The sequence below is a fragment of the Puma concolor genome, chromosome D2 (assembly GCF_028749965.1).
Source record: "Puma concolor isolate L17-30 chromosome D2, mPumCon1.1.hap2, whole genome shotgun sequence".
Lineage (NCBI taxonomy): Eukaryota > Metazoa > Chordata > Mammalia > Carnivora > Felidae > Puma > Puma concolor.
The window spans coordinates 65,709,319-65,737,306 of record NC_141677.1 but is presented as its reverse complement, the minus strand read 5'-3'; the positions used below and the strand labels follow the sequence as shown (position 1 = coordinate 65,737,306).

Below are 27,988 nucleotides of genomic sequence, written 5' to 3'. Positions count from 1 at the left end.
CCTTTGGGGAATCAATATATTCCTTGGCAGAATCAGCGGGGGCACAGTTCAGGGTCCAAGCTATCACCTTCCTCCTTTATAAATTCAGGCAGGACTGCCACATGTAATATGTCCAGCACTATGCCTGACACAGAATGAACTCAGCAGTTTAGAGCTTTCTTCCTATCTCTTCGGTGGGCTCTCTCTGGTCACGACCCCCGCCCCCCCCCCCCCATTGCTGTAGAACTGATTAGGTTGTCTTGGATGGCAAGGTCCAGTTTTTACTACACAAGAGCCAGAATAATCTTTCCCTCAGGTAGAATGATATAGGACACCTGACCTTGACCTATAGTTCCAGTGTAATCTGGTACCTGCCCATTTCCTTAGCTCGTCTCCCTGTGTCTTCTCTTCACTCCTTGTCTGCAGGCCTGTGGGCTTGCTGTGAGTTCTTGGGATGTGCAGGGTCCTATGTGTCACCACAAGGCTCTGAGGCCTGCTGGTTCCTCTGCTTGGAATATCTACTTCCCTTCTGCCTTCCCTGACCCATTCGTTGTAATTAATCAGTAGGGATGTTTCAGATGTAAATATTTCTTTTTTATTTTAACTTTTTAGTTTGAAATAATTTTAGGCTCACATAAAAGTTGCAAAAACTTGTACAGAGAGTTGCCCTGCACCTTGCACCTGGCTTCCCTCAAAGATGAGCACCAGTGTAACCACAGAATAATATCAAAACTTCCAGTCTAAACCAGTGTCTTATTTTATTTGCTTTCGTTCAAAACTCTTCTTTGTCTTTATTGTGCTCATCTCAGCTTGACGTTACTCAATCTATTTACATTCCTTTTCCATGATTATTTGATTACAGTATCTTTCCTTTACCAGTCTTGACGTTCTAGGAGTGAAGGGGCCGTGTGTATCTTTGTTCAATATTGTGTCTTCAGCACATGCCTCAGTGTCAACATGTAGATAGAGCTTAATACATATTTGTTGAATGAATGAATACACACAGTTGACCCATTGTCAGGGTTACCAAGTCACTTACTAAGTTGTTGGAAAATTTTAGGGCATTGCATCTCAAGCTTGGACGTAACCTGACCCAACTAGGGATCTTGTTAAAACATGGATTCTGATTCAATACGGGCCCAAAAGACTGCATTCCCAATAAGCTCCCAGGCGAAGCCAATGCTGCTGGTCAGTGAAACATGTTTAGAGTAACAAAGTCCCATAACGAAAACCTAATGAAAGAGCTTTAGGGTCTGTCTCCCATGACTGCACCTCTTGTTTAGAAAGCCACAGATAGAATTGGTAACATCCTAGATTGCTTTAATTTTCAAGCTTTTGGGGATAATACTGCTTCTGGCTTGTGGCATCTAATGCACATAACCCCCTATCCTGAAAACAATAAGGCTGTCGCTTTCCCTGATCTGCACGTTTTCTTTCACCCAACATTATTCCTATGCTCCCTGCAGCCATGAAGGTTGATAACGCCAGGCTGTCATCTCAGGCTCAGCTTTCACATGGCATGAAATAGATCAGTTCTAATTTTATTTATTTAATTTTACTTTTTTTTTTTTTGCAAAGGCAGCATCTTCAGAAACTACCCAAGAGTGAAAATTCAATAAAGGGATTTAATTTGAAAAGTTATCCCTGTCAAAACAAAACAGGAAAAAAGAAATTACCTACCAATTGAAATAAAGGATCTAAGCATAATGCCTGACCTGACTGGGTATAAAAAAATGAGATTTTCTCAATATCATATTCAGTCTCAGTCTCTCTCTCTCTCTCTCTCTCTCTCTCTCTCTCTCTCTCTCTTCCCCCCACCCCTTTTGCACTCTCTCTCTCTCTCTTTCTTCCTCTTCCTCAAGTTACCTACTTCAGGTCAAAGAAACAGAGTAGGAAAGACCACAGAGAGATCAGAGTAGTAAGGTATTATTAACAAATATAGTGGAGAGTGTATTTATTTTTTTTTATTTATTTATTTTTATGGAGAGTATATTTATTAAACTCAGGTTCCAGGCTGGTCAGTGGCTCTAGAAATTCCAATGTCTGATGTTACCTCTCTCCCTATTCTCTGATGGAGATCCTTCTTGTTTTTCTGTGCCTTCAAGGTTATTTAGGACACAATTTAAGTATGTGGAACCCATTGTTTATATTCCAGGTCATGCGTCTTGTAGGCTATATACCAAATCAATATGATATTTTTTACTTTGAATAAGTACTTTCTTTCTGATGTTAATGGATTCAGGAATTTTGTAGTTTTGACACAGGAAAAATCCTATACTAGCTTATGTGTCTCCTCCCCACAGGGAGGCTTACAAATACTTATCTGGGCTTGATATTCAAAGTTTGGTTTTAGTCTCATTTCAAATTTCCCTAGGTTACATTTTATAATTTATTTCTGTTTCAACCGAAGTCTCCACAGTTGAGGACAAGTAAGCTCTGGAAAACATTTGCTCTATTATGGTCTATGACTAGCATAGACATTTCTGCCACTGGGCTCTAGAATCTGGATGTCTTACGGTTTACACTGTGACAACGTTGCTATTATTCCTTGCCTTACCTCTCTACCTTGGGAGGCAACCTCAATTACAATCAATCACAGGAATTATTACTGGAAAATTTTGAATGTATTTATTGGATGTGGCATTTGTTATTGGCCCTTGCATCTAACTCCGAACAAATTGACAGGTCCTCACCCCAGGTATAAAGATTTTGCTGTTTAAATATCTCGTGTGTGTGTGTGTGTGTGTGTGTGTGTGTGTGTGTGTGTGTGTGTGTGTGAGAGAGAGAGAGAGAGAGAGAGAGCAAGCCAGAGAGGCAGAGAGAGAGAGAGAGGGAATGTGCTTTCACACATGCATTATATGCACCCAGTGCACTAAAATAATAAAAATGAAACCTATATTCTACTGATTCACCTAATATAAATGCATTTGTGAATGTAATGCGTGGGGTTAGAAAATGTTAACTAAACCATTGGAATGAAAGCTTTGTGAAAAGCCATATCCTATTTTATTTTGGTTCTGTGTACAAAACAAAGCTCAGAAACTGACCCATCTGTTGACTTAATAAATGTCCTTATCTGTATAAGCATGTCTTCTTTTTTTATTCTATTTATTTATTTATTTATTTATTTATTTATTTATTTATTCTATTTATTTATTTATTTATTTATTTATTTATTTATTTATTTTTATTATATGAAATTTATTGTCAAATTAGTTTCCATACAACACCCAGTGCTCATCCCAAAAGATGCCCTCTTCAATGCCCATCACCTCCCCTCGCCTCCCTCCCACCCCCCATCAACCCTCAGTTTGTTCTCAGTTTTTAAGAGTCTCTTATGCTTTCGCTCTCTCTCCCACTCTAACCTCTTTTTTTCTTTTTTTTCCTTCCCCTCCCCCATGGGTTTCTGTTAAGTTTCTCAGGATCCACATAAGAGTGAAAACATATGGTATCTGTCTTTCTCTGTATGGCTTATTTCACTTAACATAACACTCTCCAGTTCCATCCACGTTAAGCATGTCTTCTTAAAGAAGGGCTTTAAGGGCCTGCAGAGTCCTGGAGGGTCAGCAGAGGCCTGGAGGGCTAATGGGGGCATGTGAGAACCTGTCCAACTCCCTGTAATTGTATGCCGTGTGTTTGTCTATGTGATTGTGGAAGAAAAGAACAGAACTGTTACCAGAATTCTTCACACAGCAATTATGCAGGGATGCATAGTTCTATTTTCATACACATCTGCAAACATGACCTTGGAAGGAAACCTGTAATACCTAGTTTAAACTTTATTGCTCCTCCCTTTCACTTCTGAAATGAACAGCCTCGCCAGTGACATGAGTGTTTCCGTACTGGTGGTGATCCGTGCTACCATGGACAAGGGACAGGGGACAATTACTGGGCTTGTTGTCTATTTGCATGAGTAAGTAACCTTGTAACAACTTGCATAAGGACTAATCTCTTTCACTGGGGAAAAACAACCTTGGCCCTTCAACCAACTGTGAAAATGCCCAAAAACTCTTGCTGAAATGAACCACAGACCAGCATTTTACAAGGTGAAATAAAAATCAAAGGAGACTCACAACTTTATGTAACCACCATACCACAAATTCTGGTCGTTGGTGAGAACTGGACATCCCTTTCCATTTCCTATTCTCCAGCGCTCCAATTGATTTCCATATTGAATAGCATGCCTCGCAGTGTCTGGAGAGAGGAAGCACGGCCGCAATGCTCTGGGGTCGTGATGGAGACCTCGGTTCTCATCAGTCCTCAGGATGTCATCTGCGGGGCGCTTTCAGTTCTTCCTATAAAAATAGATGACTTTTATAACAACAAAAGTAGCAGCCATGACAATAAAAAAAAAAAAAAAAAAAGGATAAGCCGCACTCAGGTGCCTCAAGTGAAAAGTAAAACCCACTTCCTGACCTCCCTTCCCATTCCCCAGAGGTGGTGATTTTTTTTTTTAATATTTATTCTGCATTTTTTCAGAAATCGTTTGGGCCCATACCAGTGAATACGTATGCGCATACACATACATACACACTCAGAAATGTTCACGTTGTAAAACCGTTATGCCAAATTCACTGTTGGTGAATACCATAGCCAGTTAAATTTTTCCACATCGGCACATATAAATGTAGTCACTTCATGACCAATCACTACAAAAAACCCTACCGTGCAGGCAGCTGTAAGCTAGTTTGCCATTCTCTCACTGACAGACGTGTAGGTATTTGGCCCTCTCAAGCGGTGCCAATACATACATCCACATGCACACACGTTACTTACTTAGTTAGTAAGCACTCACCCTTGTGCAGGCAGCAAGCACTGCTGAAAAGAGAAATTTAATAACTGCAAGCAGATCCCTGGGTCTGCAAGTATAGACATTTAGCATTTCAGCAGACCTTGTTACGTTGTCCCCTGAGGTGCTTGTGTCGTGCACACTCACTCACTATGAGGATGCCTGCCTGTGTTTGTAAGCCCTCAGTAGTCCAGGGCATTATCAGAGATCTTTCAATAATAACCCATCTGATGAGCAAAGAGCCATGCCCTGTTGTCTTAATTTGCATCGATTTAATTATGAACGAGATCAGGATTATTTATTTATTTATTCATTCATTCATTTATTTATTGGCTATTTGTATTTCCTCATCAAGGAACCTTCAAAAGATACCAAATCTCTTTAACGTTCTAGGGAAGATTCACACTTTGGCGTGTGTATATAAATCTAAAAAAGGATCAAAAAAAATAATAAAAATAAATCTAAAAAAGGATCAGCCTTGCCACTCTCCCTCCAGCTAAGGTCCCAACACTAGCACACCAACTGGCATTATTAGACGCCATGTTTTATAATCTTCATTTACCTTCTTTTCCTGTCCCCACAGGAGGCGTCAGGCATTAGGCGGCATGGCGGCACCTTGCCGTTGGCTTTTTTTCCTGGCTGTTTCGTTCTGATCCCATTGTTCGTACTGCAAAAGCCACTTCCTTTCAACTACTTGTGATTTCAGCTCGGCCTCCGAGTTAGTAGCCTTAAAGACAGCCCTGAAAAGTAACCAGAAAAGCGTGAAACGTGATAACACAGGCTTCCCCACACAGCAGTGAACACCTGACAGTGACACACAGCCACAGGCTCAGCTGGGCAGCTTTCAAAGTGTGCTCTTTGTACCAGCTATGTGTTACTTCCCCTGTGTCCTGTATGCCCAGCCGCAGTGGGAAGGTCTGTGCCCTGACTTCCCATCCTCAGGAGGAGAGGACAGAGGTACGCAAGAGAAACCTATCATCCCCAGGCTTTAACTCTACGACAGAGGTCTGGGTTTCTACTGGGTGTTTAGGATCCCCCAGGACACAGCAGCACTAGTCCATATAATGTGTGACAATTTCCAGCCATCTGGAAAGTTCCTAGTGCTTCTGACTCCTGCTTAAAAAAAAAAAAAAAAAGTGTTCTAAAGATCTTGGCACTGACTCCTACATTCCCTTCCTTTGTCCTCTATGTTCTCAAGCAACAATGGTGCTGGTGTCATGGATTATATTCCAATATCATTGGCCAGGCACTAAGGCACTTCCTGCTAATCTTTCGCTGCACCCTTACATCAGTTCTCGGAAATGGCCTCTGTTGTTATCTTTCTCATTTTAACTTTGAGGAAAACAAGGCTTTCAAGGATTAAATGTTTTCACCATTGCCTCAGGGCTAGAATATGAAGCCAGGTTTGCTTCACCTCAGACATACTATTCTTTCATTCAACAGATATCATTGGACCTGAATGCTGTGCCAGGTGCTGTCCCAGATGCAAAGGAGAGATGGAAGGGAACGTTGCAAAGGCCTCACTCTCCTCGACTTTACCTTGTAGTTAGGGGAGATGTCATATTTGAGTGAATAGTGAAATAGTCTCTATCCCCAAAAATCTGCTAGCCAGGTGGGCATAACAGGTCCACAGTTCTGTGTGATGCAAACTAAAATAAATGCTGTCATAGGACAATTTCTGGCACAAAGTAGACCATCTGTGGAGAGGTATAAATTTGGGTGACCCTCACCTGTGGGCTCCCAGCACCTGATCCTTCCTGGGATGCACTCACCATACCGCATTATAGTTGGCAAGTTATTTTTTTTTTTTGCATTTCTATTAAATTATTAAGTCTCTATGTTCTGTCTCATGGCCCTATTTCCTAGTCCTGTACTTTGCAAAAAAAAAAAAGGTATGATCTCAGAACTTTTCCTGGAGTAGTCGTGACCTCCTGAAGACAACATTTAGAAAGTTATACTGGACCCAAATCAAGAGATTTCATAGAAGAAAGCAATGCCACAATCTTGTTATGCCAAGGGAGAACATTTAATCTAAGTTTATAATTTTCATGGAAATTTTTTGAACTCTGCATAGTATTTTCAAGGGCCATGGCTAGAGTCTCATTTTTGCAGATGCCAATTTCTGACTGGTACATGCCACAGAGGGCTCTAGAACCCTGATGGTACTGAAGGTTATATGATCACAAGCATGTGGGCTCGACGGGTGTGTGTGTGTGTGTGTGTGTGTGTGTGTGTGTGTGTGTGTGTGTTAGGTGGGAACATTTAAGATGAAAGTTCTCAAACAAACAATGGAACAATATAAAGGACAAAAGAAAGATTTATATGCAGATGCATGGGCTTTAAAAACTTCCCTGTTTTAAGGTTGAAAATTAATGGAGTTTAGGGTGAGTTTTAAAGTGCTCATGACTGACTGCCTACAGAGTTTATGGTTTTGTCTAAAATGAAACTTTTGTAATATTAAGGTATACAAAAGGATTTGGTGCTAAATATTTTTTGAATAATAGAATCACTGGTAGAGTTCTAGAGATCTGTGATGTTTTTCTTGCTGTGTCATTTACTAGCATGTGAGCTTGGACAAATCTCGTCTCTAAGTCTGGAGTTCTTCATCTGTAAAAAGTACCTCTTTCTGAATTTTTTTTTACAAAGTTTAAAAAAGAAAAAGCATGCGATCCACTTAGCATGGTTCCTGACCCAGAGAAGAGGTCACTGTGGTAATTCTGGAGGTTAATGCTGCTGCTGCTATCATTGGAGAGATTCTGGGAAAGGAGAGGTCAGCCTGAGCCTCAGGCAAAACCCCACAGAAGAAAGCCCAGCAAGTATTTGGGCAGGGTAACAGGCAAGGAAAAGGAAATTCAAACCCGAGTAACTGCCTGAATGGACACAGGTGTCAGCCAGGAATGAACGTGCTGTTTAGAAATAGAAGAAGTCCTGAAAATGTAGACTTAACCAGCAACATCACGGAGCTTTGTTTCTTCAGGCAGGGGTGGGAGGAGACAGGTTTCAATGGGTAAAGTATAGTGAAGACCTGTCAGATCTTAAAGTAATAGTCTGATTCTTAATGTCCTTTTTTAGTTCTAAAGTTCTCTCTTTTTTTTCTTTTTAATGCTTATTTTTGAGAGAATGAGACAGAGTGGAGCAGGGGAGGAGCAGAGAGAGAGGGAGACATGGAATCTGAAGCAGGCTCCAGGCTCTGAGCTGTCAGCACAGAGCCCGATGGGGGGGACTCGAACCCACAAACCGTGAGATCATGACCTGAGCCGAAGTTGGATGCTTAACCAACTGAGCCACTCAGGTGCCCTATAGTTCTAAAGTTCTAATAATCTTCATTACAAAGAGAAAAAGTCTGAAACCTGGCTTGGTAAGTGACCTTCTCAGAGTCATGCAGCATGTTGGAGATAGAGCTAGGACCTAGAACATCATTCCCAACAGGAGGAAGCATTTGCAAAGCAATATGGCTGCAGGCTGACAGGCCCCGTGTGCTGGGCACCCAGCCAACTCTCATGTCCTCTTCATACCCCTGGTTATCTTCCATTTCTTCCCACTGCCCACTGACTCACACAAACACCTATTAATTATACAAGGAGAATACTTTTCATGGTGCTTTGAAAAAGACTTTAAAAAATCTTTAATTGAAACCAAACATCAAATATGAAGAAAGATGTGTCAGGTAGAGATGTCTGGAGTACTTTACAGTTGAGACACAGTGGATGGTACTGGTGATTCAAGAGAGAGGACTTCAGTAGCAATCACTGCTCCTGTTATTGGAGCACGGTCTAGCCCAGCCCTAGACTGAACACATTTCATGACTGAAGTCTTTGGGCATCACAACCACTGGCAAGATGGCTCCCATCTTTTCCATTTTACAGATCAGCGTGCAGAGAGGTGAAGTGGTTGCTTATGTTTACAAAGCTAGCAGGCCTTGAACCTGCATTTAAAGCCCTGTTCCTCTGCTCAAAGCCTGGCCTTCGAAAGGCAGCCTTTGTCTACATCACAGATTCTGCAGGGGTGGGAATTGCATTATGCCAAGCGGCAGCTGTTATACAGAGTGAGGATGCCTGAGAAGAGCAGCACAGGGCCCTAATTACCTATGGCAAGGAAAACATCTGTGTGGGAAAAGTAATGAAATTAATTCTAAAGTCTAGCAGTTGCATGCATTAATTGACGTTAATTAATGCCAAATTACAAGATACTTCCTACGGAATCGCATCATACACTGACTAGAATTGAATATGGAAAGAGTTCATCATACTTAATGCTATTATAGTAAGCCCCAAGGGGAATAAGAGTGATTGGTCCCTCATTATGAAGTGCAGCCAATTTCTCTCTGTTTCCATTAGGAGGAGAAAGAGAACAAACCAGGAGCCCTTTACCAGGGGCAGGCAGCTCAAAATTGTTCATTTCCCCTTCAGCTTGCAAATTTCACTTTGAGCCTCTCTAAGCAAGCAGTGGTTTCAAAGCCTCTTCCCTGGGACTTTGCTTGTGTCGCCCAATGGAACCTTTGGTATTTCTTAGTCCAAAGATGGGCTCATTACACATATTGTTCCTGGTGCTCTGCCTCAGTATGTGTCATGGGGAGTGGGAGAAGCAGAGGAATTAGAGAAGCTTCTCTGATTTTTGTGGGACAGATCTCACACGCCCCCTCCACCTCCTGGCTGAGACATGCTTTCCAGGGCTTTGCACACAGTTGTCTCCTCTCATATCACTACCTGTATACTATTGTTGACATCTCATGTATATCTTTTATTCATTTTTCCAGTGTAAGCATACATATGTAGATATCTATATATACAACTTGCAGAAAATCGGGTTGATATGCACATATTTTGGTAACCTACTTATTTTGGAATAGTTTTAGGTAAACAGAAAAGTTACCAAGATAGTACAGCTTTACCTAGCTCTCCCCGATGTTAACTTCTTAAATAACCGAGGTCTGTTTTTTAAAACTAAGAAATTAAAGCATTGATACAAATTATTAATTAGAAATCTATTTTTATTATATGAGATGCATTAACCACTTCCGTAAATCTTCATATACTCTTTAGAATCAGGATTTTAATAACAAACTATGCATGTTCTGAGGTTTTAAAAAGTTATTCCTCTATGTTTGACCATTTTTCTATTTAGTTTTGTTATAAACAACACTGATGAAAATTGAAGTACCTAAATCTTTGCATAGATCATTACTTATTCCCTTGGTTAGAATTCTCAGAAATAAATGTGAGGTCAAAGAGAGTATTTTCAAGGATCTTGATCCTATTGCCAAATTACTCCACACAAAATATAAATTTACTTGTCTTTCTTTTTGTATCTGGGTGTATGCATTGCTACTTAGATCAAAGACGAAATATAATTAACAGAAGTTGGCCCCAAACTTACCAGCATTCTTCACACAATACAGAGTAGTGGAAATAAACCAGCTTTGGAGCCAACCGAGTTTGAAACCCATAATGCTATTTCTGTAAAACATTACGTATTCTTGAGCTTCATTCTCTTTATCTAAAAAAATAGTCGATATATTATACTTTGTAGTATTATCAAGATTAAATGTATGAAATAAATGTGAACCTGGCATATTGGTATTCAACAATTGTTAGTTTCCCTGCTCTTTTATTTTCTTCCCAAATCCCTCAGCTTCATAGTTTCTCAATAGCTGAGTTATAAATATGAGAAATGTATCTTTATATTTTCCGTCTTATACTTGTTCAGGAACCTTTGAAGAGGAGGTTCAAGTCTTAAGAAAGCTTTAAACTCTGAGACCCCATACAAAGAAAACAAGCACTGTGTATTTATCAAAAGTTCTCATCAGGTGACAGTCCAAGAAATTCTGATTGGAAGTTGTATTTGTAATTTGAAGGCCAAGACCTCCTAATCAGGAATCTTTGATTTAGTTTGGTTAGTCATTGTTTTTGTTCATTATCTCACATAAGAAGTGCAGAAAAAGAGCAGCTGTAAGTTCAGTATAATCAGTAACTCAGTGTCATCAGGAAATAGGTCCTTTTCATCTCTTTGCATACTCATTAGGTAAGCTTAACTGTAAGCTTACTGGCTCCTCTATGTAAAAAGAAGGCTAGAGCAGTTCTCAGCATCACATTATTCTAGAGAGGCAGAACAGGGTCTTCTGCTGTATTTCCTGGTCTCTCCCCTGCAGCCCCTTATAAGACTGCCCTCTCTTCTCATTTACTAGAACTCAGTTTTAATGCTCTTTTCTGAACCAGCCAATGGCAAGGGGAGTCAGAAGACCTTCTGCGGGCATAGACCCAAGAGGATTAATCCTTGCATATGGGCACTTCTCAGTCATGCAGGAGGAAGGATAAGTCAACCGATCCAGTATTGGCTTTTCCATCAAAGAGGCCGGGAGGAATGGGTATCAGGCAGGTCACCAAAAGAAACATAGCTGATACAGAAACATAACTGGAGTACTCAAATTCAGTTTAACTAGCCTTTAAAAGGCCCCCAAACTGATCCAATTATTGTGAAAGGTAGCAAAAGAGAAAATAGGAATGTTATCATTATTGATAACAGCTCGTATCTGTACACATTTGAGTTTTAAAACATTCAGCATATATGCTATTATAGTTAATCCTTAGAGCCAAAATTCAAGAGAGTTGACATTGGCATTCACATTTAATGGATGAGGGTGGCAAGGCTCAGGAGATTGAAATTTCTTTTGAACTATGTAGCTAGTAAGTGACCAGATAAGAACTCAAGCCCCGGTCTCATAGTTACCAGTGTCCATTGCTGTGACCCCAAGCTACCTTTGGAAAAATAAAAGTCGTTTAAAAGATGTGAAAGAATCTGGTGGAGTGTGAAACTGTGAGGTGAAGATTTTGTGTGCTATGGTGGGAAAGGGGACAATTCTGGGAAGGACTGACTCCCAGAAATTGTCTTCAAGAAGAAAGACCTTGAGTTATGCCCTAAGATGGAATGATAAAGAATGTTTGAAGAAGGTGGTAACTAAGAGTGAGTAGATGGCCCTTCTTTAGTTCATCTACAGAGATAGTTTCACTACAACCAGATGGCTTAAAGTACTTCAGAGCCATCCCATCCCCACAGACGGCAGAGGCATGAAGGAATATTGTGAATAAAGTTCATCTCCAGTCTCATAAGAGCTTATCAGCAATTACATGTCCTTGGTCAGATGGAGCAAATATGCATGCCGCCCCCTTGTGGTCCTCCTTGTAGAATACAGATTTTACCCAATTTCCATAGGTAAAGATGGTCCTGGAAATGTCCTTGAGAGAAGTCATTAGTGAATCCTTGCATCCAATGCTATACTATTGCCTACCCCCATTTCATGTAAATCTTCATCTTATTTTGTTTTAATTTGGAATAGTGGATTTCTTTATACATCCCTGATATCCTAAAATCAAACATCCATTTATTAAGCATCAAGGAAAAAAAAAAAGGTAAAATGACTTTCTTCTTCATTGAAAAAGATATATTACAATAAAAAGGCACATTCAAGTGAATATTTACTCATTGGCCAATATGTCCCTGGAACAGTATTAGAACCTGAGGGTACATCAGTGAACAACAAGTAATAGGAGTCACTATCTTCAAGTAGCTTATATTCTAATAGAGACAGACAGAAATGACTTCCATGGGGGGGAATTAACAAAATGGTGTGTGATCCAGAGTAATCATGCAAGACCCTCAGAAATAAGAGTAGACTGAAATCTAGAACTTTCTTTGCGAACAACCAGGGGAAAAGCATTTTAGGCAGAGGGAATACAAGCGAAAAGTCTCGTAAGTAGTAGAAAGTTTAGCCAAACTTCTGCATGTAAAGGAAGCCAGATTAGAAGACTCACAGAGAGAAGAAGAGATTAACATGTGGGGACATTGGAGTGGTGGGTGGTAGAAGATTTGAATTTATTTTAAATGCAAGGAGGCAAAGGGAGTTTTAAGTATGAAATGACGTCTGATTAGTAGAGAGAGCAGAATAGCTGTGGTTGAAAAACCAAGGCAGCCACCCTGATACATTGCACTTCCAGCCATAGATAGCAAATGTATAGAAGAGTTAATTTAACTGATAGGTTTACCATCTGCTGTCAAGTCTCAGGTAAGATTCAGGGTCTTGGTTTTCTCATCTGTAGAATTATTGACCCAAGGAGCAATTGACCCAAGAGCGAATTATTGGATCCAAGGAAACTCCTCTCTATTCTATTTCACTTAAAATTATTAGAAGAAAGGCGTTTGTCTTGACATGGAATTTTACTGCTTATAACAATGTTTATAACTTCTTGCATGAGATGGCTGGTAAATGCATGTTATATCCATGTTTCCCTGCTTGTTGGTCAAAGGTCAGAGTGTGGAGGAAGAGCCTACAAATGCAAAAAAATAATTAGGAAATAGTAAATATTATTGCCAGTTTTTAAAAATATTTTCATTTAGGTTTGGGAGAGGAAAATTAATTAATGAGGATTTAGTATTCCAGGATGGCAAGGTTTGGTGGAGGTGAGGGGGCATGCTGGTGATGGTGTTGACAGAAAGTGAGTAAAATAATGGGGTGCCTGGATGGCTCAGTCGGTTGAGTGTCCGACCCTTGATTTCGGCTCAGGTCATGATCCCAGGGGGTGGGATCAAACCCTGTGTCAGGTTCTACGCTGAGCGTAGGCCTGCTTAAGATCTTAAGATTCTCTCTCCCCCTGCCCCTCTCTGCCATTTGTGCTCTCTCAAAAAAAGAATGAGTAAAATAATAATGATACCACTTTGAACGATAATAATGGTAAAAATAATGCAGCTAAAGAATGTGAGATTTGTTTCAAGAATTGGAGATAGCAAGGGAAAGAAAAAAGGTCGACTCTGAGTGTGATACTCAGTGTGTATACCTTCCCCCGACCTTTTTTTTTTTTTCTTTCAGATTCACAGTACCTAACTTGCCGAATGCAGAACTGCACAGAGGCCAACAGGAATAAACCCTTCCCAGGCTACATTGACCCAGACTCTTTGATTGTCCAGGATGATTATGTGTTTGTTCAGGTATGAAAGATCCACTTCTGTTGATTGTCTCAGACAGTTCTCTTCCCTGCTTCCGTCCCTAATGCAGCCTCCTTTGCCTGCTTACACTCCCTTGAGGGTAAAAAAAGGAAGAAAAATAAAATCATTATCTTCTTGACAAAAGGAACATTGCCAAGTGTCGAAGCTTCTATGCTCACGGAATATTAATTAGCTCCTTTGAGCAGCGTCTGGAGGACCTTATCAACACGTGGTCACGGAGGCACCGCTTAGAGTATGAAGGTTGTCTCCAGAATGATGCGCACTTTTGTTCACCCTTCCTCTGCCTTCAGTGAGACTGAGTGGATATGTCACTCTCTTCCTATCAGAAGAGTCAGCCAATCAGCCTGTTCCTCAATACTTACCTTAAAAATAGAGAAACAGATGGCAACAGGAAGCTGCGGGGTGACTGGAGGTAGTGGGAGGCAGAGGCGAGGTGGAGAGTAATCAGCCATTATTGTCATGCTCTGACTATGATTAGGATGAGAAGTGAAGATGTATGCAGTCGGGTTTTTCTCTCCTAAAGAGAGTGGGAAACCTTTTGAGGTAAAGTGGTTAGAAGAGACAGGGAGCAAGTATGCTTTGCTGCTTTTCAGCATTTCAGGAAAGTTTTAGGTTTGTTTGAACAGTGATTTACTTAGTTGTTAGGTAAGTTTAGACAGACTTCACTTATTGCTTCCCATGGTAAGAGTGACAAAGGTACAATTGCTGAATAGTTCTGTGTGGGGGTGTGTGGGGGTGTGTGTATACATTAAATATATTGACATATATTTATTACATATATTCATTTTTACACACATTATATATATATATACATACACACACACACAATTTCACTATGATTGAGACACATTCTTAACACTAATATATTTATTTGGACAAGAAATCATAATTCAGAATATTCAATCCCATGTTTTAAGGAAGCAAATGTTCAAAATGCACAAAATCAACCTATGTACTCTTAAAATGTTTTGCAAATGATTATACATACACATACACTTCATTTCTTTGTTGGGGAAATGAATAATGAGTACTCTGATAACTTCAGCATCAAATTATCAAGTGACATTAAAATGGTTACACGTATTGGTTGTATCTATAATTCATTTCTCAATCACTGTTTCTGCCAGGAACCTTTTCTGTTTTCTAATAATGATTTGTAATCCACATATATGACTAACCAATGAGAATCAATTCTGCCTTTAAAATGTTATGTATTTTCTACCCATACCATTGTGAACATGATCCTGTGAACACTGTGAACATAACCCATCCCTAGAATTAGGAGGTGATCTGGCCCAATCATGGTGGACAAGATAATCTGCCAGTCACTCTCGTACGTGTCTGATGGACCTTCACCCACAGCATTTGTTGACACAATCTGAGTATGCAAACTCCAACTGATTTTCCAGCTCCAGATATTTATATGGATTAAGAGTGACTCCACCAACTCATAGAAATACAGACTAGATGGTCCTTGCTATGGGTTGGGAGGTGGGGAGACGTTGGTCAAAGGGTACAAATTTCCAGCTATTAGATGAATAAGTTCTGAGGATCTAATGTATAGCATAGTGACTATAATTACCAATATTGTATTATATACTCGACAGTTATGAAGACAGTAGATTTTAAATGATTTCAGTACACACAAAATATCATAATTAAATGAGGGGATAGAGGTGTCAACTAACCTTATTATGATCATCATTTTGCAGTATATGCATTTATCAAATCATCACATTGTACACTTTAAAGTTACCTATCTTATATGTGAATATCTCAACCAAACTGGGAAAAAAAAAAAAAAAACAGTGGCTACAAAGGAGAGGGAGACTGACAGTAGAGCCATTGCCACTCCACGAAACAGTGCTCGTGCTGGGGTGGAGACCGCACCCCTTCTTGCCCTCCCTCGCACCCACAGGGTTCACTGGGCTGTATGTGCTGGACAGACTTGGAGGAGGTAGCTCAGAGTTCTCTTCTGGAAGATAGAGATCTATAGTGATTTGGGGCTATGATCCTGGCTGGTTTTCCGTCTAATGTGTCAGCAGCGCGGCTGTATGTGAGACATACTTGCATTCATCTATGGTACAGCATCAAACGGAACTCAGCGCTCAGAGATGAGAGGCTCCAGCTCTGCCGCTGTTTCACCCGGGCTGTTTCCTTCTGATATGGCATGGGGACCTGTTTGCGTGGTCATAGTCTTGGGCTGGATAGCTGGGGACGGCTGATGGACATTAAGCCAATATACCCTAAGGCTTCTCTCATTAGAAACACAAAAGAGAAGAAAAATAAAAAGGAAATGAAAATGTTTCCTTGTTTCTGAGCTACAGGGCAAATCCAAGAATTTTATGTTCACCCAGTGGGCTAGGTTGGGCCTCAGACCAGTTCACATACACTGTGTGAGTCGTTTTTGAATGGAGCTCTAGTTCTTCACACTTGTCCACCATAGTCATTCACACTGTTGGGTTGGCAGCTACCCCCTTCCATTCATGGCTGTTGTTCGAGGGCCTGGAACTATTATAGGAGCTCTTCTTACAACTCTTGTGTTTATGATCCAGCTGACATCAGGAGGACGGCCGCATTACTACGTGTCCTACCGAAGGAATGCGTTTGCCCAAATGAAGCTGCCCAAGTATGCTTTGCCCAAGGTATGAGCTGAATGGATTTCTTCATTTTAGTATTTTCTTCAATTCACATATTCTTGACCTCACCCCTTTCCCAAGGACCCTTTCAGTCTTTCGTATTCATTTATCTCTTCTCATCCCTCATGACTGCTTTTCACGTTCTCTCTCTCTTTCTCTCTCTCTCTCTCTGTCTCTCTCTCTGTCTCTCTCTCTCTGGAATTCTTGTTATAGGAGCATCTAAATAAATTGTCAACTGATTTGCTTTTACTTTTCAAGAAATATGTACTGGTATTCTAGCAAAACAGAAAACATGCTTTGGATATTATGTCAGTACGACGGGGGTGACGCATTTCTATCCCATTCTATTGTGATTAATTTTTGAGAGGGGGTACATCTATACGGCATCCAACCTTTGCTTTCTCTCTCAATAGAACTTACGATACTGGCTGTCTTTAGAGTTCTGAGGCACAGCTAAATTTTTTGGACTTTCCCAAAGACATTACTCCTTTGGAAATAATGACAGACAGAAGTTAAAGACCCTCAACTGCTGACATTCCCTGGGCTCTTTCCAGAAACACTGAAGAACTGTGTTGATATGGAGCGCCACCTAGTGGAGGTCAAACTGACTTGGGCGCTCCAAGCTGTGGATTTGTGGTCTGAAGTAACTAATGCATTGTGCCTTGATCTTAGAGCAAGGGAGGTATGTATGACCGTAGGAAGGGGGAAGCGTAGGTTTAAATATAGTTGTAGCTCAGTTTTGAAACCTTTGGGTTGGGCAAAGAACATAGAGAACTTTTTTCGACTGAGTTTTCATGACTCTTTATCTTGTGTTTTTGTCCATGACTTTGTAGTGTGCTATTGTGGCCCAACACCAGCTAGCTGCCAGGGAATCGTGTGATAGACACAGCACAAGGTCATTGCAGATCTCTTCTTCCAGGAAAGTAAATGGTAGCAGTTGCTCTGGCTTCTCCAGGCAGAATTCTCCTTCTGGGCCATCATTTTGGCTCTAAGCCTAACAGGAGTAAGGTGGGCTGAGACATCAACACATCTGGGATAGTAACACACATTAAATCTCCCTGTTGACTCCATGAACAATAGCCATGTTAGTATTTACTATTATTTCCAGCAGCTAAGAAATTAATGACAGTGGTAATTGCCCAGAACTATTTCTGTGCTTGTATACATTGAACTGCTCCTTGCTCTTGATTCGGTTTAACGTGTTTTACAAAAGGACAAGCTACAACTTTGGAGTTGTGCCTTGGATGAGACATGGGGAGAGTCCATATGTAAAACTAAATCTGAGTGCTGTTAAAAGTACCTTGGATAATCTTTTGGGAAGGCCCAGGAGGGATATGATCATGCCTCCTCAGTAAGTCCAACAGAGCCGTTTTGGGTTTTTTCCCCCTTCAAGTGCTGAAATAAATTGCTATTTCTTTGATTGATCAGCAAATGCAGTAGTTAGCTTGCAAGATTTACACCTTTAAAAACAAGAGTTAAAGTCAATGCAGGGAGATGCCCTTGCTCAAGAGGCATGTGGGAATTGAGACCAAATCAGGAGCACCAGATGTGAGTCAATCATCTTGTTCTAGCTCCTGGGAATATACTCTTTGAGTGGAATAACCCTGGGCCAAACCAAATGCTGTCTATAGCAGGACTGAGGCCAGCACTGAACTCCCCTGAGCTCCCAAACTAGCATCCTTTATACTTTTCTTCTCTTGAAATAATTGAATAGTTTACTATTATAAGATAGCAGATCCCCCACAAATTTTGATATACTGGAGGGCCATCAAAAGAAAAAACCATGGACCAAGGAGCCCCAGAAATGGTAGTTTAAAACCAAAGGAGCATCAGACCTGGCACTGGAGTGTTAGGAAAAACACGTACTTTGCATTGCTTCTTCATGGCCATCACATAGATTGCTGTTGACAGTTGCCCCCAGTGACATCTAGCCAGTTGTACTTTGAACCTGAATCTGCTGTCTGTCCCCTCCCCTTGCTATCCCAGATGAGCACGCTCCATTACTAGCTTGATGTGAGATAGGAGGGTAGAATGCAAGGATTAATTTAGCTTTTCCCTGGAAAAATAGGAGTCAGTACAGCAAATGAATGTATTATGTAGTCCAAGGAGATGTTTACTTAAGGCAATGAGATGCCTCATTACAACCCATTACACCTTCAAAGAGAAGCCCCACCTTGGGTGGAGTGATTTGTGGGAAAGGCACATGTATTTCGTGGCCTTCTATCAAAGCCAGGGCTGCCTTGGCTGGAAAGGAACAAAGCTTCATGCGCAACAAAGGAATCAAGACAAACCAGCACTTTGATGTCAAATTTTCTGTAATCATCCACTGCCTTTGTATCAGCTCTTGAAAGACTATGGTTACCCTGAACTGTGTTTAAAAAAAGTTAATAATAAAAATAATAATATAATGGTAATGATGACCAGAGAGGGGGATGGGGAGACTTTAATGTTGCTGCTGCTATTAAAAGCATGAAAGCCCTAGACCAGGAGACACAGTGAAGGTTTCCTTCCCTTAACTTACTTGGAGCTCATTCTGAGCCCCTCAAGTGAGATAAACGAGGCAATACATATGAAAGTGCTTCAAGCACTTTGGAGGACAGATACTCTATAAAAGCAAGGTAATATTATTATCAGTATAGATCTCGTTGTCTGTGTGGTGGGAGATCGATGGCACCCAGGGCATGGGCGGTGCAGAGACTGTTTGATTCACAGAAGGAGGCCTGGATTCCAGACCTACATAGGTCACTAACTTGCTGTGGAACCATGGACTGGCTTATCAGTTTCTTTCTCTGTTTTTTGTTTATTTGTTGTTTTGGGTTTTTTGTTTTGTTTTGTTTTGTTTTTACATTTTTCTTTTTTTTTTTTTTTTCCAACGTTTATTTATTTTTGGGACAGAGAGAGACAGAGCATGAACGGGGGAGGGGCAGAGAGAGAGGGAGACACAGAATCGGAAACAGGCTCCAGGCTCTGAGCCATCAGCCCAGAGCCCGACGCGGGGCTCGAACTCCCGGACCGCGAGATCGTGACCTGGCTGAAGTCGGACGCTTAACCGACTGCGCCACCCAGGCGCCCCTGTTTTTACATTTTTAAAATAAAATAAATGTTACTCTGAATCAAATATCCTTAGAGATACCTCATGAAAATTTGGCTCTATGATCAAATGAGTTTAAGAAGAAACCTAAATTTCATTCTATGTTCTTTGCCTTGAGAGTAATGGTAGGTCACTGGTGTCGAAGTTTCTAGGATGTCCTTTGAGCAAGAAAACTATATAATTCATCACTGATCAAACATTCCCAAAGAGATCCACTTAAAAAAAAAATAAATTCTATTAAAAGTCCAACGTTGCTGGTGTGCTATGGAACAGACTTGGGAAAACACTCTCGTAGAAGATCTAAAAGGCTACTTCTTGTTCTAAAAGTTTGTGTCTCCGTAAAAGCATTCAATATAAAGTGCCATTCTGGTAGAAAAAGCATATTTACCTGATAGAGGAGAATATAGGCATGAATTAAAAAGAAAGATGCCATTGAAATATGTCAGGTCCTTCAATTCAAATACCTAAGACCAACATCATTTTTTAAGTCTCTTCACTGTAATTGGATTATATGGAGAGAGAGAGAGAGCTGATCTTGCCTCTTATCTAGAGGTAGCCATTTGAATTTGTTATTGTTATGTGACTGGTTCTCTATGTGACGTTGAGGCACTGTGTTTTAGTCCTGAATCTACAAAATAAAGATTTGTCTGAGTGGGATAGTACAGTTAATGTATTCTATCTAGTCCCTAGCATTTATTAAGGAGATGTCTGTGGTGACCCAGACTTCAGGGGTTCACCAGTGCACAAATTCACTCCAAGGCACAGAGGTAGGAAGTAGTTATGTAGGGGCCAGATCTGTGTTAAAATATCATAACATGAATTCAGGAAAAATACTGCATCCTGCTGATGAGTGAACATGAATTAGGAGTAGTTCTTTGAGGATTCTAAATGCTACAATAAGGATTTGGGTCTTTGTCCTAATTTAGGAAATGGGGAGCCATAGAAAGTTTGCCCTCAGTGGTTGAATGGCCTTTGAGCTAATTTCCATACCTAATCCCCTCCATTCAAAAGAAGCAAAATACTTGCATGAACTACTTTTTATTAAGTATACTGGTTAACACTCCAACATTTGCGGTGAAAAGAAAGGCCAAATCAACCTTGCTTAATCAACAGAAGAGATTTAAGGGCATGTGTCACTGAAAATAGCTAGCCCGTATGAAACAAATGCTACATGCCAGGCACTATAAATGTGTAACACTTAGTAACTGATTTAATCCTTACAACTCCATTGAGGGCACACTGTTATCTCTGTTTTACAGGTAGAAATGCTGAGGCACAGAGTTTAGTTCACACAGCTAAGTTACAGAGGGAGGATCTGAACTCAAGTAGTTTTACTTGAAAGTCCATTCTTTTAACCTTTTTTTTTTTTTTTTTTTTCCCTAGTGTTCTCTCTAGCTGAAAGGTTTACAGGTGGGGCAGGCTTCTTAGCTGTCCACAATCAAAGACTCAAAGACATTCACAGAATGTGGCCTCTCTTTCTTTTGAGCCTATTTTCTTCAGGACTGTCTTCATCTCCTGCCCCTAAGATATGTCTCCATCAGATCTAGAATTTTATTTTATTTTATTTTATTTTATTTTATTTTATTTTATTTTATTTTATTTATTTAATTTTAATTTTATTTTTAATTATTTTATTTATTCTTACTGCTTATGAACTAATAGTAAGATATATATATATATATATATATATATATATATATATATATATATATTTTTTTTTTTTTTTTTTTTTTTCTAATAATGCCGCAGTCATTCTATAATTCTGTCTTACTGGCTTTTTGTTACATACCATCACTGATCCAACCACTGTGGTCAGGGACATTGCATATTCAACACGCTCATTTCTGGTGCTGAGGGTGGAAGAAAGTAGCAAAGACTGAGTACAGGGAGGAAATTTCTCGGAGAGCAATGAGGGTGTTTGTCAAAGAACATCAAGCTACAGTTAGCTGAAGAAATGGAAATAGACATTTGGCTGATATAAGCAATGGCCAACTTCCATACAAAACATAAGTTTGCATTATTGACCTGCAGTGAATTAATGGGAAGGATTCATTTTTGGCCTCCTACTCTGTATTCTTTTTATAAAAACGTTATCAAATTCTGGAGTATGGCATGTGGTACCTAGTAGGGGTGAAGGAATATGAAGCTGTCTGCATGAGGATCTCTTCCTTCTGGGGTCATAGGAATTCACTGTGATCCCGGTAATGGGGAGAAAGACTTGTTCCTATACATTAGAGCAGAATCCAAGCTGAATTGCCTTTGTTTGATTGAAAGAACGTCAGCATATACAAGGAGAGCTTTAGGATAGAAGTTAGGTAGAATTTTCTAGCACTGATATTCTTGCCAAAAAGCATTGAACAATCTCCCGAAGCTTTTCAAGAATGGAGGATGATCCATCTGGGAAGATTTGAGTATTAAGCTGCACAAAGGCCAAGAATATTTCCTTATTGTTCTTCTGTCTTTGTGCTTCTATATAATTCTGGCTTTGGTTTCGTTTTGTTTCTGTTTTTGGTTTTTGAGAGTTATACCAGTGTCTGCTGCCTTGGGCAAAGGGTGAAAGGCCTCCAAGAGCTTGTGCGCGGGAGACAGCAAGCCTTGGTTTATGTCAGACTCTCCCTGAATATTCGCTACTCTGGAGTTCTGAATGGGGAAGAAAGGATTTGGAATTCCCACCCCAGGGACATCTACTCACTGCCTCCATACTATCTTTGCCTTATTTTTATCTTCCAGAACTATCAGAGTCTGAAAGTGTCATCAGTTAAGCAGTCTACTTTTTTCCCTCTCTCACTTAAGGTTTTCCAGTGAACTTCTCAGAGTAAAGGTTTAGATAAACCACCAAGTGCTTGAGCCCTCATTTACATGACAGCTAGTGCTTTGGGGTTCTCAGGAAACGTTCGTTTTCCTCGTGGGCTTCTGGGAGTTGCTGAGCCTTGGGCAGTGTTTCTCAAACTTTAACATGTTAACAGTTAAAGTTTAATGAACTTTAACTCTAACTTTAACAGAACTCTGAATCAGTGAGAGATTTTATTTAAATGCAGATTTTTTATTCAGTAGGTGGGTCTGAGATTCTGTGTGCCCAACAAGCTTGCAGGTGATGCCCCCATGCTGGTGGTCCATGAACCACACTGAGAGATGCAGGGCTTGTCTATTTTCTCTCTGTCTCTCTGACTTTTCCTCATATTTGCCCCACATAAGCCTTCTGAACATGTACCATGTTTGTGCCTGGCAAGTATATCAAGATGACTGATTCTCCAAAGTCATACATATTTGAGAAGGTATTCTTCATTTATCTAATGAAGTAATTAAATTATAAGTGAGCTACCAAGCATTTCTCTGTCCTATTTTCTCATGGCCTTACTGCTTAACTTCACAAATGACAAAGGAAATACATGGTTAATGCTAACCTAATCAATTCTTAGTTCACAAATATACACAAGGAAAATTTCTATCTTCCACTACAGTGCCTAAGTGCCTATCCTGTTGGTCTTAATTAGATTCCACTCTCTTCGGACACATGCCATGTTAATGTTCGAACCTCTTGATCCTCTGTATCTTTCTTCAGGACATGCACGTCATCAGCACAGATGAGAATCAAGTGTTTGCAGCAGTGCAAGAATGGAACCAAAATGACACCTATAACCTCTATATCTCAGACACCCGTGGGGTCTATTTCACGCTGGCCTTGGAGAATGTTCAGAGCAGCAGAGGTCCTGAGGGAAACATCATGATTGACCTCTATGAGGTATGTCACGAGGCATGTGCAGTCCTGAGCCCCTGTAGTGCCTGGACTGAAGGTAAAGGCCTACCATTGGCTGTTGCCTTAATCATCTTAATTATTAGTTCCTTACGTGGCCTCATGTCATTCGGGAGAAGAAAGGATTTATAGAGCATTTTTGTTGGTTAATTTTTAATCTACAGAACACCTGTGGGAAAAATTATTTTTTCATGAAGTCCACAGGCCATGTAGTCTCAGAGACCTAGAGAGAGTATCTGGAGAAGCAGTCAAACAATTGAAAGGTTTGAACAAGAGTGATCCTAATGTGAATTTTGAAAATAATCTTGAAGGACAGACACGGTGTCCCAATGTGAGCAAAGGGGTAGTGGGCATGTTCCCTCTCTCTTTGAAGAAAGAAAGAAGCAACTCTGCATTGGATCAGAAGATGCTCCCATTGGATTTGAATACCTTTTTTTTTTTTTTAAATATTTATTTATTTGTTTGGAAAGGGGGTGGGAGGGGCAGAGAGAGGGAGAGAGAGAGTCCCAAGCAGACTCTGCACTGTCAGCACAGAGGCCAACTTGGGGATTTATCTCATGAACCGTGAGAGTCAATCAAGACCTGAGTCGAATCAAGACTCAGATGCTCAACCAATTGAGCCACCCAGGTGCCCTGGACCTGAATACCTTTTTCATTAGATAACTTCCATTGGCTAATTGTCATCCTCTCAGAGGGCCAGTGAGTGAGGCAAACATATAGGTCTTACTCTCCTAAATGGGAGGGGGGAGGAAAGACAAAAAACAAAGTTTACCATAATTCCCTAAGAGAACTACGGCCTTTTGCTTCTCAAAATGACCAAGGTACAAAATAAAATCATACATGTTGGATCACTTAGCTTTCATGACAAATGCCAACACTTGAATTGCCATTTAAAGCACAGCTAGGTAGAAAGAAAGCTGCTATTTGGGGATGGATTTTAGCCATTTGTCAGTCTTACCTTCCACTATGAAAGATTTATAATGGGTTATAATGAGCCATTACAAAATGTATTCAGAATTTGGGAAGTGTCTGTATCATATACCTATATCCTATCTGAAAAAAAATCTAGAATGGATTCAAATATGTACAGTCATAATGATGCTATCTTTTGGTTGAGTATGAGTTTCAGAAAGTCAAGAAGTTGCTTAAATAACAAGAAGCAAGGGAATAATATCCAGTATATCAAAGAAAGGATCCAATTTCACTTAAGAAATTTAAACCCACTGTTGTAATTCTTTTTAATGTTGTCTACCTCTCTTTTCCTTTAGGGGCTCTTGGGGATTTTCTTCTAGTATCTAAACTTCCCTGTATGTATAAATGCACATTAACAAACTGTATGTCCCATTCAGAGTGCAGACTAGCATGGGACATAGTTTGTGTGTATATATTTAGAAAAATGCACTGCAGACTTTTTTACACATTCACAAGTTTTTTTCCACTCGTTTCCTGCCCATGTTCCAGATAAATATAGTATCATATATCTCAGTCTCAATCTGAAAATGTATTCTGGAAAATATTTACATATTCTGGTGATTTAGTTTCAAATTTGTGTTGGATAAAATTTGTGATTTAAAGTATAAATTTTGGAGTCAGGTTGACTGGATTTAAATCCTAGCTATACCCATGTGTATGTATTCTAGAGACAAAGCCAATAATTTCCAAGCCTCAGTTTCCTTGTTTAAAATATGGAGATATACATAGTATCTACTTGATAGGATTTCTCTGAGGATTACTTGTGTTCATCTTAACGTACTGTAAAATGGTTCCAGAAATACATCAATGCTCAACAAATTATAGATAGCATAATTAATATTATAGTCCAATGAGTTTAAGCTATAAGACTTAGGCTTTAAGACTATTCTTATAGTCTTAAAGTCTATATTCTTATAGTCTTAAAATCTACCCATATTGTTTAAATACCCAACACATTTCTACTATTTTGGATCTCTCTTGCCTCCCATATTGCACTTAGCATGGCCATAGTAATTCTTGAACACCAACTACTTGTCTTCTTATAAACAAGTGTAAATTGCCACATTTCTTTCCTCACTTCTAAATGCTGTATAAACATTTAAACTTTAAATGTGTTTTGTGAAAATGTCATTCATTTGCATGCCTTGATCCAGCACTTACGATGGAAATAGCTTGCTTCAAGAGTCTCATAAGAAGTCAAAGCAGCTGCCCCAGATCAATCACCCAATTTGTTTCCCTGGTCTTGACTCTGCCCTGTTCTCCCGAAAATATTTTCTGGTTTTCAGGTTGCATTTTTTTTCCCTTTCTGATTAACTGCTCCCCTCTTTTCAATCTATTGTGGAATAGTTTGTTGTTGTTGTTCTGTTTTGTTTTGTTTTTTGGGGTTTTTTTGTTTTGTTTTGTTTTTGGATAAATTTTGTCTTCTGCCAAAACAGAGACCATTTTAATTGGTCCCTTGATGATGGAAAAGATGACAGCTTTGGACAGGAATGACTTTGCCATGTTCTGTGATTCACACTTGTTTTCATGAATGATTTTCTGAATTCAAACATTGCTAACAGGTACGGAATGCGAAAAGGAAACAGGGTGTCTTCGGGACACGGCAAACCATTTCTTGGCTAATCCTTATGTTTCCCCTTTGTGTCTCTCTTGCAGTTGACTGTCTGTAGGGAAACTGCTGGCTCTTATTATCATCACTTTGAGCGGTGGTGTGACTGCATTATGTAAAGGTGTTCTGCGTCCTGGGGCCGGGGAAGAACTGTCTTTGGTTTTATTAGCCTGACAGTTCACAGCAACTTGAATTGAACTTGATGTGATCAGAACGGCGGTGCCGAATCTGCTGATTACCTAGACAGAAAGAATATTGGCTGACGTGGAACCTGGCACAAATGTTCCTTAACTCTGATTGTTCTGGCTAGCAGAAAGCTGAAAGCCCTCCAGCATGAATTTCCCAGTAGAATTGCAATGAATGATGAGTGCTTAGAGGTATATGAAAAGTAAGCAAATCCGTAAATGAATTAATAAGGAGCAGAGATGAGCAACATATGAGGTAGGGGTAACAAAGACAGAATATATGGAGTGCACGTCTGCTCACATTTGGGGGTGACTGAGGAGGACAGCATGAGTCCGTTGCTTGTATGCTTCTGCATGCCAACTACCTGCCATTGCTGTTTGCTCTTTAAGCTGTTTCAGCAGAGGCCGACTGTGTAATGTGTAACAATAGGAGTCCGTGTATTGAGGAAATGTACTGTTGATGAGTCTGTGGGAAATGCAAAAGGAAGCGCATGTCTCATTAAAATCAATCATTATGTTCATATACACACATTAGAACCTTACAACAAATGTAGCCCTTTCTGCCCTAGAAGCACATGTGTGTATGTGATGACGTAGAGAGTGCTGGGGACCAAGTGTTGGGTGACCATCTTACGTGGTTTAATCACTGCAATGCTAGAATGTTCCTTCAGTGTCAGTCGGCCATTGACCAGGAGAGTTGTCCACAGAGCAAAAATGCTAGATAAGGATTTTTGTTGATGAAGGTTCATAATAACAATGGATAATATTTTAGGGGCCAGTATGTGCCAGGCACTGTGTAAAGAACCTCCCATTATTATCTCATTCAATCCATACATTAACTTTATGATACTAGGACTATAATTACTCCCATTTTAAACATGAGTAAATAGAGGCAGAAAGAATGCAATCATCTTTGCAAGATTACAAAGCTAGTGGCAGAATTAAGATCTAAATCCTAGAGTATGCAACTCTTTTTTTAAACTTTTTTAATGTTTATTTATTTTTGAGAGAAAGAGAGACAGAACATGAATGGTGGAGGGCAGAGAGAGAGGAAGACACAGAATTTGAGGCAGGATCCAGGCTCTGAGCTGTCAGCACAGAGCCCGATGTGGGGCTCGAACCCACAAACCATGAGATCATGACCTGAGCCAATGTCGGACACTTAACTGACTGAGCCACCCAGGTGTCCCTAGAGTATGCAAACTCTTAACAACAAACTATTTGTGTCTCTAGAAAGATTTGGGCTTGTATTTGGTTGTGGCCCAGCAATATCCCTAAGAAAAGACTTTGAAAGGTAGGATAAATAGTACTAGACTTTACCTAGAAGTAGAAGAAACCAGACAGAAAAAAGAAAACAGTCTTGGAGAAAGGCCAACTCAGGATCTGCAAATGATCTCTCTGGACCTATTCACCACCTTCTGAACCACCTTAGTCTGTAGTTAGAGCTAAATTCAGGCAGCACTGTCATGTCCCTTCCAATTTTGTCTGGTGGATGTTTCTTTCAGAGAAGCCTAGAAACAAGTGTTCTAAAATTCTGTCATTCCTGAATAGCACAAACTCTCCAGGGGCATCACGTGGGGATGGGTAAGAGAAGACCGCATGCTTGACGGTGGCCAGAGCAAAAAAGACATGACGAGTGTGTCTGAGACGTGTGATTCCTAGTGTATCCGTCTGGTGTGGATGATGAGAGGGGGTCTGACAGCTTTGGACAATATCCATCCTCCTGTGGGAAGGGAATATTAATTAATGATGATGAAGAGCACTTTGGCTTAATGGGCAATGACAGTTTATCCCAGCCAAGTGGAAAGGGCTGTGTTGGGAGTCAAGCCACCTGGCTGGCAAATTGGGGATGCACAGAATGTGTGCATACATGAGTGGGCACAGTGGGCATGATGGAAGACATAACCAATGAGCAGCGCATGTTCTATTGCACACATAGTGTCTTCTTCACACTATGAGTGCACCTCTTTAAA

At 40.2% G+C, this 27,988-nt stretch overlaps 1 protein-coding gene across 6 annotated transcripts in view; it reads left to right on the top strand.

Annotated features, from left to right (window-relative positions):
- The window catches only part of SORCS1 (sortilin related VPS10 domain containing receptor 1), a 550,691-nt gene that overhangs the window by 368,939 nt on the left and 153,764 nt on the right, over positions 1 to 27,988 (top strand). For all 6 annotated transcript variants that reach the window (XM_086680819.1, XM_086680821.1, XM_086680820.1 and 3 more), the window contains exons 7-9: positions 13,629 to 13,747; positions 16,321 to 16,410; positions 23,058 to 23,237. In XM_086680819.1, the coding sequence (XP_086536945.1) occupies positions 13,629 to 13,747; positions 16,321 to 16,410; positions 23,058 to 23,237 (389 nt within the window). The remainder of the gene's footprint in view (positions 1 to 13,628; positions 13,748 to 16,320; positions 16,411 to 23,057; positions 23,238 to 27,988) is intronic.